The 14,316-nt window shown below is 40.0% G+C and overlaps 1 protein-coding gene across 6 annotated transcripts in view; it reads left to right on the forward strand.

The window, feature by feature from the left end:
- mapta (microtubule-associated protein tau a) overlaps window positions 1-14,316 on the forward strand; it is a 52,608-nt gene that overhangs the window by 23,151 nt on the left and 15,141 nt on the right. For 3 of the 6 annotated variants that reach the window (XM_079845862.1, XM_079845857.1, XM_079845859.1), the window contains exons 3-6: window positions 1,835-1,897; window positions 4,321-4,341; window positions 11,031-11,065; window positions 13,984-14,059. In XM_079845862.1, the coding sequence (XP_079701988.1) occupies window positions 1,835-1,897; window positions 4,321-4,341; window positions 11,031-11,065; window positions 13,984-14,059 (195 nt within the window). The remainder of the gene's footprint in view (window positions 1-1,834; window positions 1,898-4,320; window positions 4,342-11,030; window positions 11,066-13,983; window positions 14,060-14,316) is intronic. The other 3 variants (XM_079845858.1, XM_079845860.1, XM_079845861.1) reach the window with 1 other exon arrangement.

The following is a 14,316-nucleotide window of genomic DNA, read 5'->3' on the forward strand; positions in this document are numbered from 1 at the left end:
GTTAATTGAATAAAGCAGTTACTTCCTAACACTGCAGGTTGTTGCTTTTATGGTTTGCCAGTACATTCAGCTGCCATCTGTTTCTGTCCTTATTTTATTTGACAGTAAAATTAGCGGTGTCTTTTTAACTTTACACGTGTCCTTAAAACAAACATTGCTGAATTAATTCATTGTTTTTATTCCTCGCTAAGTTCAGGGATCCAGTTGCAGCTAGGGAATTTCTGTTAAGGTTGCACTGAGATCACAGTACAGTCCTGGATGTGTGATGTTTGACTTTAATTTCTTGCCTTTAAAGTATCTTTATAAGTATTGATTGTGTCAAACAACTGATGTTATTTGTGTTTTTTAACCAAAATTCTCTCGCAGAGGAGTTTTCAGAAGAACATGTGGATGTTGAGCTCAGTAAGGCTGAAGGATCCTCCTCACCAGAGGAGAAGCAATGTGGTATGCATTGCGGCACTTCTAATAAAGATGCTTTGAAAATGCAGTTTGTCCCTCTTAAAGTTTGCCCCTTTTTATTTATTTACTTTTATTGACGTAATGAAATGCCTCTTACTAACTTTGCCTAGTTAAATATACAGAAGCTGCATCCTTAACCGAGCTGAGCGTACATAATAAAGAGCATAAATTATCTATAAAATCGCTTCTTGATAAGATACAAGTCAACATTAGAATCGCTTTAATGTTTAGTTTTTTTTTACATTTGGATCTTGAGATATTTAAGCAAGTTAAAGGTGCACTATGTAAAACTTTTTCAGTAAAATATCCAAAAACCACATGGCCAGTGTTATATATTTTGTTCAGTTGAGTTCTTATAATATCCCAAATGTTTCCAACTATTTGTAAATCGTGTGAAAATTGCTATTTTAACCAAGGAACCGGGATGTGTGAGGGAGTCGCCTGTCAATTGCGTCATATCTGCATTACCCTCAGTTTCTGGTTTTATTTTGCAGAAACGCTTTACTCTCACTGCAGTGTGAACAAGTGTCATAGCAGCTGCCGAGCGAACACACACAGTAACGTCATAACATAATTTTCAACAAGCTCAAATGTATCTAATATGATAAACAGAGCTACGTTACCTCCTACTCATGACCGGAAAAGCGGAAATGGCGCTGGCAACTATGGCATAATAAAAGTCCCGCTGCTCGCGAGGCGTGTGTTGCGTTCATCTTATTAACAATTGCTCCAGCTGCCTTGCTCAGCTCCACAACACTCTGTCCTGCTCTGCTTCATACTACAGTAACGCTCCATGAACATGTGTCCTATCCCGATTATTTTCAACCAGCTGTGAGGTGAAGACCACATGTCCCAAGATTCTGCGCTCAAACTTGGCGTCATCAAGCTACGCCTTTGTTTTAAATAGGCGACCTCTAGCGGACAGAAAAGTTACATAGTGCACCTTTAAAAACCGTTCGTTCTTTCCTTTGTGGCCCAGGGAAAGAAGGACACATTTGTAGGCCGTATTCAAAGGAGCCGTATTTGAATTTGTTGCGTCGCTGTGATGCATTCGCCCTTTGAGTGCAGCCTTTGAAGGATGCAGCCTCTGATTTGGAACGCAGTAAAAGTTTCAAAACCCTATTACCTTCTTTTTTCCTTTATAATTTATGTTGTGTCATAGTGTTCATGTTAATCCTCCGTTAATCAACCAGTTATTTGCTTTCAGCAGAGCACTTCAGAACTCATTTACAGTCTCACTGTAGCTGAGCTGTGGAGCTAAACCTTTCATTTCTGGCTTGCTTTTATGATGTTAACAGCTGCTTCACTTTCACAAGAAAACCCGGACTTCCTTTGGTAGCTTGGTGTGTAAATCTGTTCAAATGATGTTTTATAGAGGGCCCGCAGGATTCAAGAGCAGAAGAGAATGAAGATCAGCCTGTTGTGGAAGTGGCGAGCGGTATGGACCTTCTGCTCCGTCCACTGCTGCCTCTTTTGATTGACATGCTTTGCTCGAATGCCCTTTTGTGCCTTGATTTCTGTGGATGCTTTTGTGCCTTGCCCCCTAATATTTCTAATTTTCTATTTTTTTTTTGGTCATATTTTAAGCCTGCAGGTTGCATTTTTCTTCTGTTTGATTTTGGCCTAACAGGACTGCCATCTCAGCAGTTTTTTCCGATTGATCTACACCTTTTCTTGCTTTGATAATCTTTTTTATGGAGCGTCTACAATGAGGCGATTTATAAGATAATATGTATGTCTGTAAGGACACATTTTAATTTTGATACCACTGCTGGGGCATGCTGAGAGGTTTCAGGCTTTTAAATCAAAATAAACTCAGGGGAGACTCCAGCCCTCTTCCCATGTGATTAGTCACAGAGACCTCCGCTCAGCTGCCTTTGCCACGCTAGGTGTGATGTTTTGCCAAGTCTGGAATTAATGCCTTGTGCCAAATATGATTTCTGCCAAAGCTCTTTCTTTCACAGGTCACAATCCTTTATTTGCAAGTATTTGTTGCTTTTGTGTCTAACGAAGAGCCTACGTGCTCGAAACTTTACCATCTATGTGGGAGTCTACTATTACATTTTTCACATTATTGGAGCCGTGGTGTGCCGACTTTTTTCAGCTTTTTACTATGTCCCTCGTTTTGCTGTAGATGTGCGTGCTTTGGGTCTGGTTTTGCTTGCTTTTGTGATAAAGAAATGAAGTGTATTATATTGATGGTGTGATTTCATGCTAGGTAATAGTGTTTGCCTTGCCGTCATTCGATGAAACAGAGGTCCTGACTCTCTGTGGTCATAAAGGCCCTGTTTACAACCGGTATTAAGATGCGATTTAGGTCGGTCGAGGCACAAGTGGACGACGCAAAAAACAGGTGTAAATGGGGTCTAAAACGTTTTGAGCTTGTCCATTTTCAACCACTTCCAGAGGTAGTCGGAAACGCATTTGACCGGATTGCTTTCAAATAGAGTAGACGCTCATGTGGTCGAATGTGTTCAAACCATAGAATGTTTAAAAAAAATATCGACGCACCTTCACTCTCTTCCATTGTAGAAAAGTGAAGTCGCCAATGTCCCAATATGGCATCAAGCCCAACCCAGAATCAGTTGGTACAGTTCACTGCAGAACAACTCATTGTGGTCGGTGTGAAATAAGCAGTTATGAAAATGTAGAAATTAAAATTGAAGCACCAATCTTCTCCCGGGGATCCCGAAAGAAAGTCTGTAGGTGCCTCAGTGACTACTTCACCCGGGGAAGCTGTCAATCCCAGCTGTCAATCATAACGTCACACCCTCGTTGTTATCAAATAACTAACTAAAACCAAACTTATTTAAAAAACGAACACTTGAACTTACATCATGTGATAAAAACTACCTAAAATGACAGAAACCATCTTTGAAAAATGTATTTGAAGTGTAATTTGATTGTTTAGTTTGTTTCATGTCCCATTAGACTACATGGAGAGGGCGGGGTTTATTACCTATACTGCATCCAGCCACCTGGATGCGATCGAAATTGGCAAATTGCTCTTCGCTAATGTTAAATTTGGCTTCACTTTTGGTTCGACACTTGGTTCGAACAGCCACTAAAGACCACCTACTGACCTAATGCATAAACATTGTGGGAAGTGCGCTAGCCAGACAGGATTTGAACTTTGTCAAGTTTGGTTTGAAGACAAAAAACATACCAAGCACAATGTTCTCTCACCATTCCTGATTTCTAACACACACTCACAGCGTTCGGCGTGGTCTTGCGGATGTCAGAGCAGAAACGAAAGCTGCTGCTCTCCGTTAGGGTTAGGTTTTTCCGTCATCTCCAGGCGCATTCATATGTATATTGCTGAGCTTATTTTGTCCATTAGATCGAAGATCTGAAAAACCCATACATTTACCCACCCATAGACAAAGAAATCAGGACAGAAGTGGTTAAAAGTGGACAAAAGAGACGGATTAAAGAACCAGGTGTAAAGGGTTATGTGTCTCCCTCGTCCACTTGTGATCCGACCCACCAAAACACATCTTAATTCCAGGTGTAAACAGGGCCTAAAAATCCCATGGCAATTCTCGTAAAAGAATAGGTGTAACCCTGGTGTCCTGGCCACATTCCCTCCATTGGCCCTTATCAATCATGGCCTCCTAATAATCCCCATCCACTGAATTGGCACTCTCTCCTCTCCACCTATAGCTGTTAGCGCAGAGGAGATTCCCCTGATATGATAGTAAAGCACTTTGGGTGTACAGCAGTATATAGGAGAAATGCGCTATATAAATATCTTATTCATTCATTTATTCATCTCTGCCAGATATTATGCTGTACAATTCCTTAATTTTTCTTTTTTTATGTGTTTCTCTCTGTTTGCCGCGTATCCTGACCATTATAAAGCTGGAGGAACGGCGCCCACAGGTAAAACATCATTCTTATTCTCATATTATACCACATTATTCTCATGCTTTGTAGAATAGCCATTATGCTACATGAATTATGATCTAGTAGATTTCTTTATTTTTTATTAAAAATATATTTTTAAATATTACACAGTTTGTTTCTTCTGTCATGTTTTGGTAGTACTCCACCTCACTGATCTTTGTACTGGTTATTTGGTTTCGTGAATAAACAGAGATGTGTCCATTTTATTTTATTTTAATAATCAGGAGCAATAGGTACTTTTAAAGAGCAGGAGTTTGGGGTGGAACTATTTCTGGTTTTCTGGCAGGAGGGAGGAGTGTTCGTGGAACCCAATTCATTAATATTGATTTTGTTTGTTTGTTAAGTGCTACCCTTGTGAAAAGGAAATGTGCTTGAATGTACACTTATAGTGTACTTCAAATCTAATTATTATATATATATATATAAAAAAAACTTTGTAATAATGTCAAATTAAAAGTGTTTCGTCTAAAGTTCATTTTAAATCATGTTTTAATCATCCTTTGTCATGCTTTAACACTTATTTGGTTGTCTTGACTCACATACTAAAGCGTATGTTATGTACTTGATTATAATTTTAACTCTAGTTTGATATTACATTTAAAGTTATTATATTTTAAATGTTCGAAATTGCAACCTTATCATTACAAATGTTTAATTACACATATGCATGACATACAAGTTTCAATAGGAATAACATTAAAGTTAATTTTAGTTTACCATAAATGCTGTCAGTACACTTTAACTATACCTCAAAGACAATAGACATAATTATGAAATTATATACAGTATAAAGATGGACTTAAGTCCCACTTGAGTCAAAGCACTCTTAAGCTAATTGCTTTTATTATAAATTTAACCTATAATTAATTTTCATTTAATTCCTAATAGCATGTGATTTAGAACATTACATTCAGTTTGCAATTAAAGGGTTAGTTCACCCAAAAATGAAAATTACCCTCATGTCGTTCGACACCCGTCAGACCTCCGTTCATCTTCGGAACAGAAATGAATATATTTTGGCTCTGAAAGGCCTCCATTGGCACAATGGCACTTTACACTCTCAAGACCCTTAAAAGGTACTAAAGACGTCGTTACAAAGTTCATCTCACTACAGTGGTTCTAAAATAACTTTATGAATCGGCGAGAATAGTTTTTGTGTCCAAAAAAACCCCTAAATAACGACTTACATAGTGATGACGATTTCAAAACAAGGCATCATGAAGCTTCGAAGCGTTATGAATCAGTGAGTCGAATCATGATTCGGATCGCGTGTCAAACCTCCAAACTGCTGAAATTTGGCGATTCAAACCGCTGATTCGACTCGCTGATTCATAACGCTTCGAAGCTTCATGATGCCTTGTTTTGAAATCGTCATCACTATGTAAGTCGTTATTTAGGGTTTTTTTGCGCACAAAAACTATTCTCGCCGATTCATAAAGTTATTTTAGAACCAGTATACTTAGGCCTGGTTTCACAGATAGGGCTTATATTAAGCCAGGATTAGTTCAATTAGGCCAAATAAGTGGCTTTATAAACGTGCCTTAGAAGAAAAAAAAACATTACTGGTGTGCATCTTGAGACAAAACACATATTTTAAAATCTGTCAGTGCAAGTTGCTTTCAGTTAAAACAGCTCAAACATGCATATTAGTCTGGGACTAGCTTAAGCCTTGTCTGTGACACCTGGGGCTTAAGTATTTTATTTTTCAAAAGTATGCTAAAGTGTACTTTCACAAGGGTAGTGGCCCAGTTAAAAAAACAAAAAACAATATGCAAGCAATCATGCTCTTCAATTGTACCTATCGGCTCATATTTCTGTGTTCAGTGTGAAGTCCGGTTTCATCACAACTGTTTGTTTTCTATGTTAGCAAAGGCCAGCAAACCAGTTTGTTATATTTGCTCGTTGTCTTTCCTCTACGGGTTTTTGTTCCCTCCTTAACATGTGACAGTTTTCTTGGAACACCTTGTGTTTTTAGAGAAGGAAAAGTAACATGGATGTTGTCATTGCTTTCTATAAAACATCTGACCAGTCTGTGTCCATGGCGAATGGGACATGCATTATTATTATTAGTGCAAGTATAAGGCAAAAGCGGCTTTGTTTCCAGCTTTAGCAGCTGGGTTTTCATCCGATGGTTATGATCAACACTCGGACTGGAGCTGTGTAGACCACCAGAGAATACAAGAGCCGGACGAAGACCTCCTCAGAAGCAGCTGGGCTGAACAACCAGTCCATTCCCATCATCGGCGGACATCTGTCAGTCCAGACCGCACCAGGAGCCTTTCTCTGGAGAACGAGCCACCTGTGACTTTCCTGGTTCGCAGTTCCGCCCTGGAGGACCTGACATCCGTCGGGGAGAGGACTGCAGAAGCCAGGGCTCCTTACAGTGAGACCCTTCAGGAAGAGGAAGAACTGTCCTTTTACGGCAACGAGAGCCATGCTGATGAAAAAAACCTTCCAGCGTGGGCCAGCAGGGCTCAAACGGACTCTGTTTATGCACTTTCTGAAACCGAAGAACATAGTTTTACAAGAACTTTACCTCATGAACACATGGACACAGTGAAGGAGAACGTTGATGCTACGTTTTCAGGGGTTAGAGCTGCTGCTGCTGAAGATGCAGAGACGAAAGAGACAGAAGCCACTCATCCTCCTACGAGCACAAGTGGCTCTCCAAAAGGTGTCCACGGCTCCCCGGCAAGAAAATCCCTGGTGCCGGTGGCTCAGTTTAAAGGTCTGTGCTGTTAAGCTCACAGAATCCCAGTGCAGTGTCTCTTCCTTGGTTTGCCTCCACCTATGTTTTACTGAGCCGCTTAGCTATGCACCACTTTCTGTCTATAACGAACATCCTACAAAATAAGCGGCGCGCTGAGGAGAACGGTCTGTTGTCCTGCAATTGTTTGCTACACGTCGTCCTTTTTTGGGCACTCAGCCTCACTCTGTCATTCTTTTGTTTCCTCTGGTGGTCTTGCAGCCTGTTTTTGCGCTGATTGATGAAATCCATGTTTGCTGGCCGTGTTTTAATGAGTTCAGTCTGGCATGTCCGTGTGCATGAGTGTGTTTGCATGCGTTCACAACACCATCATCTGGTGCAGCACTGCTTTAACAGATCCCCTCACTTTCATTTACAGCCTTACGTTTCTCAAATGTCTCTTTAGAGCATAGAATTGCACAAAGTCTTGCTTAAAATTCTCAATTGAAAAACAATAGCAGGAAATTTAGCAAACTGTAGTCAGTTTAGCGAAGGCATTTCCACACGGGTAGCATAGATGCAACCTAGTCAGCTGCCTAACTCTTAAAGGGGTCATGAATTGCATTGTTTTATTGTTTTATAATGTTTCCTGGGGTGCACTTATGATGTTAGTATGATTTTTACGTCAAAAATTGTCATAATTTAGAAATAAAAGGCTTTTTGTCCTACCCTGATTTTAGCCCTCTGATTTGAACGCTCAGTTTGAAGGGGCGTGGCTGCTGTGAGACTTCAAGCTACACTATGTAACTTTTCCGTCCACTAGAGGTCGCCTGTTCAAAACAAAGGCGTAGTTTGATGACGCCACGTTTGAGCGCAGAATCTCGGGACATGTGGTCTTCACCTCACAGCCGGTGGGAAACAGTCAGGATAGGACTCGGGCAGAAATCATGTTCATGGATGCAATTATTAACATTACTGTAGTCTGAAGCAGAGCAGGAGCGAGTGTTGTGGAGCTGAGCAAGGCCGCAGGAGCGATTGAAGAGCGGGACTGTTATTATGGCATAGTCGCTGGCGGGACTTTTATTATGACACGGTTGCCGGCGGCACTTCCTCTTCTCCAGTGCTGAGTGTGAGGTAACGCAGCTCTGTTTATCGTATTAGATATATCGGAGTGTGTTGAAAAGGAAGTTATGACGTTCGCTCGGCGGCTGCTATGACACTTGTTCACACTGCAGTGAGAGTAAAGTGTTTCACTGAATAAAACCGGAGACCGAGGGTGACGCAGATATGACGCAATCGACAGGCGACTCCCTCACACGCATAGCTCACACGTCCCGGCTCCTTGGTTAAAATAGCAATTTTCTCACGATTTACAAATAGTTGAAAACATTTGGGATATTCTAAGTACTCAACTGAACAAAATATATAACACTGGCCTAGTGGTTTCTGGATGTTTTACTGCAAAAATCCTACATAGTTCACCTTTCATTGTAAATGCACTGCTGTGATTGGATAACATCTTTACTTACTTGAATCATTACATATCAGAAATCACTGGTCACAGATCAGGCACAGTTACTTACATGTTGTGGCATTACTGTCCAGTCCGTATCGTAAAAGTCTGTTTGCAAAACCTGCTCCGAAATTGTGATTGATTTACCAAAGAATCCACAGTGAAGACATAATGCTCAACTGAGACATTCACATTGTTGAAAATAAATAACCACATTCCTAGCATTAGGATCCTTTGGAAGGTAATGTTATTTTTAGTCCAGTGATCCTGTATCTCTTCTCTCCTCGTCATCTCACTAACACGCCAGTGGGCGGGGCCAAAGTAGCAATGATGATGTAGGCGTTGATCTTTCACCTATCTATAGAGCTCAGGTGGTCACGTGACCCATTCTGTTTATGACGCCATTTTGGCAGGCAGGAACAGCCGGCGCCAGCATGAGTTTCAAGGCAACGGAGTTCACTGCCCACTTTAATTCAAAAGACATGGACTTGTACATAGCAAAATGTAGTAAACGTTGTTTGTACGGGAAGAAGGAGGCGGGAACCGGCGGACAATCAAAAGAACTTTTAATAAATAAACACAAAATAATAATGGTGGCGACAGCCCCTCGCGGTCGACTGCCGCCTACACACAAACACCCACAAAATGAAAATAAAAAGCTGCAGCCCCTCACGGACGACTGCAGCGAACACAAAATAAAACATAACACAAAATCCAGGCCTGGTCCTCTCTCGTCCCTCACTGTCGTCGCTCCTCCTTTATAGTCCTTCACTCCTCAGCGAGGGCCGAGATCGCTGCGGCGCGCAGCTGGCAACTCGGTCTCGTCCCGCCCTCACGGTCCCTCGGCCTCGCTGTTCGCCACACAAAACTTAATAGATTAAACATAACAGATCCCTATAATGCCCCCGGGGTGCTTTTCATGTGTATTGATAAAGGATCGGATAGCTTTCCTGTCAGGACACCTGTAGCACCAGCTGTGTGCTAGTTACAACTAGCCTAGCTTGGACGTAAATGGGCACTAAGTTACAACTTATGCACTACTAAATATTTTGCACTATTAAACTTAGTTGAAGCATAAATCTACGTATAAACTAAATATTTATGGAAGCCTCCGATCAGGAGTAACATTAACAGATAGAATAGCAGGCAGACTGAACTTGTTTTACATGACAGACTTCAAGTCTTTACACGTATATGATAATGCTCACATATAGGCCTACATGCGCTTACATTTTAAGAGAGAAAACATGTGAATAGATTTACGTTATATGTTAGCGGTTATCACGAACCCGTCCAAAACAGCGCGCCGCTGTGTGCGTCTGTTCCATAGGCCCGTGTTGTGCATGTTTCAAATAGCCTACAGATTCTGAATGTTATTTATATATAAAAGCACTTATGTTATTCATGATTAAGTATCGTATTTAATGGGAACTTATTTTTATCATTAGTTACGTGAGGCAAAAGTAGTTAAGAATGAAGAATAATCTGAAATTCACAGCATTTCAACAACTTACTGCGATAAAATGAATCCCCCGCCTGTTCTGGCATCCTGGTGCAACTCGGTCTGGAAACCTGTACATTCATTTCTACTGCTTCTGTTAAACTTTTGCGGGAACCAATCACAGACTGGCTTAATCACCTGGCACACTTTTGGCGGGTTTAACACGATGAAGAATAGAGCAGCGATGGGTCGTTGCCCTTTGATCACGCATCTTGTGGTCTGATTGGTTGAAGGACTATCCAATTACGTACAGAGTCATTTAATTTATGCTCGTTGATCACGCCTCTTGTGCAGTAGAAAATACATAGCAGACTCCCCAGACCAATGTTCAATCTTAAATCGAGCTTGGTCTGGTGATAGCCAGACAAGCGCTCCCCTGATTGCCTACCAAAATGGCGGAGTTTAGTCTGCGTGATGCCAACCTCCGGAGCTCTATAGGCACATTCAAGACGTTATCTGGGCTTGGTTACAATAAAAGCTGTTTTTGGACTAACAAGGAAGTTTTCAGCTCTAAAACTTACAGGATATTTTTATAGTATGATGACCTCTTATATGTCAAAAGCTCAAGGAAAATGTTATTTCTCAATTCATGACCCCTTTAAAAAATAAAGAGGTTTGCACAACAAATCTTAGAAAAACTGTTAATTTAGGAACTGTTCATTAAAAAGGTTTTTGGGGAACCTTTTCCACTATCAAGATACTTTTGTGCGATGTAAAGATTCCATGGATTTTAAAGGTTCTGCATTGAACCATAGATGCAAATTAAGAACCTTTATTTTTAAGAGTGTATGGAGGCAGCGTTTTAAGAAAGCATATGCCAAATCTCTAGTGTTCCAAATTAGTCTCCGTGAGGTTTAGTAATGGTTAGTTACACATGTAGGGAATCCAGTTTTTTCACTTTTCAAGTTTATTCAAATCCGATTTCTGATTGTATTCACATTGGTGCATTTTCTTGTTTTTTACAGCTCAGTCCAAGACCAATGGTGATGCTGAGAAGAGGGTGAGTGCTAATAGCTATTTTGCATCATTCTTTTGTTCTCCCCCACTTTCATTTGCTTTCATATTTTGCTTATTTGTACACTATGGAGTTTTCATCCACTACTATTTTGTTCTCTATATAAAGACCAAAGTCAGACCCTCCTCCCATAAAACACCTTCCTCCCTCCCGAAAAAGTCCTTGGGCTTATCCTCTAATAGATCTCCCCCAGTACCTGCCACCAGTGCTGGGCCCAAAGAATCCAGGCCAAGAGTGAGTACAGCTGCTGATGTTGAACCCGTGTCCTGCCGCTTCTGCGGAGAATGGTCTTGAAGTTTGCGCCTCTGTTTTACTGGCAGTCTGTGCACTGTCTGGTGTGATTAACAGTATCTTTTTCTCTCCTCTTGATAACTGACAAGCATCTCATTCGCACAAATGTCTGTCGTTGATGCTAGTTTTCAGTAGCACTGACATCTGGAAAAGCAACTAAATATAGTCAGCATGATTTTAGAATATCTGTATCTCACAGCTTCAGCTGCAGCTCAGTTTTTGTGCTTCCCGTGGATGGGTTCATAATTATTGAAAGTGCTTTCAAACTCTGGCAAACATGTCATAAAGCCTGTTTATGAGTGCCTCTTCATCTTTGAGTGGTTTTGGCTCTAGTGGTTCCTTTCATTTGTCTACTAACAATGTCCAATGGGCATACATGTATCACTGGAGAATTTTGTTATTTTTATACGTTTCTGAACCATCATTCTGATAACGAATGTCATTTCCAACACATCTTTATGTGGTTACATTTTAAACATTTTTGGAATAAAAATGGCAGACTCCTTTCTCTTGTTAAGGCTATCTTTATATAGCATTTGTATCCACAATTTAAAAAATATTTTCACACTTTTTGGATAATTTGAGAACATTAAAATGACCAAAATGTAATTAAAATTAGTCATGAAACAATATAACAAGGGCCTAAAATGAACACTCGCCAAGCGCCAAATTCAAGTAAAAATCTGTGTTGGCGAGTATAGACTTATATGCGAGTATATCCGCCATATGCCATGGGGGAAAACAAGCCATTAGAATGAATGCACGTAGACCTTGTTAGACGCTTTATCTTTCCTCTTTGTAATGATTACGATTTATTTTTGCTTGATGCAGTCCCGAAAAGTTGCCATGTGGCGTTCTGCACCTCTAGTAAGTTAAAAAACCCTGATCTGAAGTTTTATACTGCCAAATAAACAGACGGAGCCATTTGTCAATCCCGAAAGCCTGCAATACGTCCATTACAATTAAACTTTTGCACTACATGATGCTGGTAATATTGTAAAGATTAAAAAAAGAGATTTCACTAATTGCAATGGCAAAAGTTTGTTGAACAAAACGCCAATAAAGTCATACTTGTCACGGGACTCAATTTATCGTTAAAGCAGTTTTTCACGATCACATAATGTGTGAGGTTATTAATGTACAAAACATTCAAAAGTCTTCTTTATTTCATGATGGGAAGGGCTGGGCTTGTGCTTGTGCTTCAAGCTGATAGTCACATTATATGTACGACACTTGTACATTTATTCGTCAAAAGGCAGATGCTACCACAAATATTACACAACATAATAGCTAGGCTACTTCCTAAATCACCCAGTCTTTTGATGACTGCTACAAAAAAGTAAATAAAAAAACTTTGCGATTGTCAGTAATTCTAATAATATTGTGACACTGACATGTCAATTTCATAGCACAAGACTATGTTAACTGTATGTAATACATACTTTTTATCCATTAAAGTCAGGAACACTGAATTAATGTCTTCATGGAAAGACTGGGTGATTTATGTATGATTAAGTTGGCATGTCATACCTATATGGGGGTCGGCAAGGCAGCATGTATTTTGATGAGAATACAACACCTCTGGCCATTGATTCCGTTGGGTCGTTTATCAGTCACAGATACTGTACGGACAATTTGACCCAATATGGCTCAGTTTTTCTATATATCTTGCTCTGTCGAGCAGCAAATGTGATTCTACACAGGCTAAACTGGGTTAACCCCATGCGTTTACATTGTGGGGGAATGGACCGTTTTCCCCCACGTTGATTCCGCCCCCTCGCCATGCCCTCAGCTATGACATGATGCCGACCAAGTCTATATGAAACGGTGTCAATTGCCAGTTGGCCGGTAACATTTTTATGAATACTAATAATGCAATGTTGTGAGAACTTGAACATGAACAAATATGAACAATGCTTTGGGGCCGTTGCAAGACGCGAAAAGGAGCCTTTTTTGTTACTCGCGTGTACGTGGGAAGTTTTGTGTGCACACACATCTGAAGTGCGCCCAGAAAGCTGACTCTCAAATTACAAGAGACAAATTCCCACAAAATTGTCAAAAATGGCTTTCTTGTCAAGTATCCTAGTAAACATAGACAGTTATGGCTTAAGAGAACGTAAAGAGTCGAGAAAGACAACGCATGTGTATCAGTATTGGATTCGTGCAGCTCTTAAAGTGACAGCAGCCTAATATTTCTGCTGCTGTCTGTGGTTTTAATGTTAATCAAACAACAAAAGACAAACAATCACTCACTGCTCTCGACTGAATAACTTTTGTACCCTAAACAATGTTTATTTATACAAAGATCACTATCCAGTGTCATTTTACATTTGATTTGTTTATTCAATGTCTCCACCTGAAAACTACTGTTACTTGTCTTGTTTTTAATTTATATTAGTTAGGTTAGTAGTTTTAGCTGTGGTATCGAAAATCAGAATAGAGAATTGTGGTTTTTCACTGGTATCTAAAATTGTTTAATTTCATTGCCGGTAAAAATATTTATGGCTGGTAAAGTAGACATTTGCAGTTGTTTTGTTATCTATAAGTTCACGGAATATAATTAATAACGTGTTTCTCTTTCTTGCTTTCCATATATTCATGTATTTCTCTAGGCTCTTAATAGCAGTAGACCTCATGCTGCTGGTACAAAGATTCCTGCCATGACTGCAGTTGCCAAAAATGGAAAAGGTAAGTGAGATTTTAGATATAAATGTGTCATATGCAGTAGTGGCCAAACGTGATGTCCAGAAGGGATATTTGCACAATATTTGCTTTTAATGACACTTTGTATTGGGAAGAAGAATACACTAAACTTGATTTTCACCACAGGGGTCTTTAATAAATATTTAGTTGGATAAAGTGTGAAGAAGCCATTTTTCCTTGGTCGGATATCACTTTTTGACATTACTGTAATTGTGTATATGGTTGAGATAATTGTCATCGTT

This window comes from Gobio gobio (genome assembly GCF_949357685.1).
Source record: "Gobio gobio genome assembly, chromosome: 20".
In the NCBI taxonomy this organism is placed as follows: Eukaryota; Metazoa; Chordata; class Actinopteri; order Cypriniformes; family Gobionidae; genus Gobio; species Gobio gobio.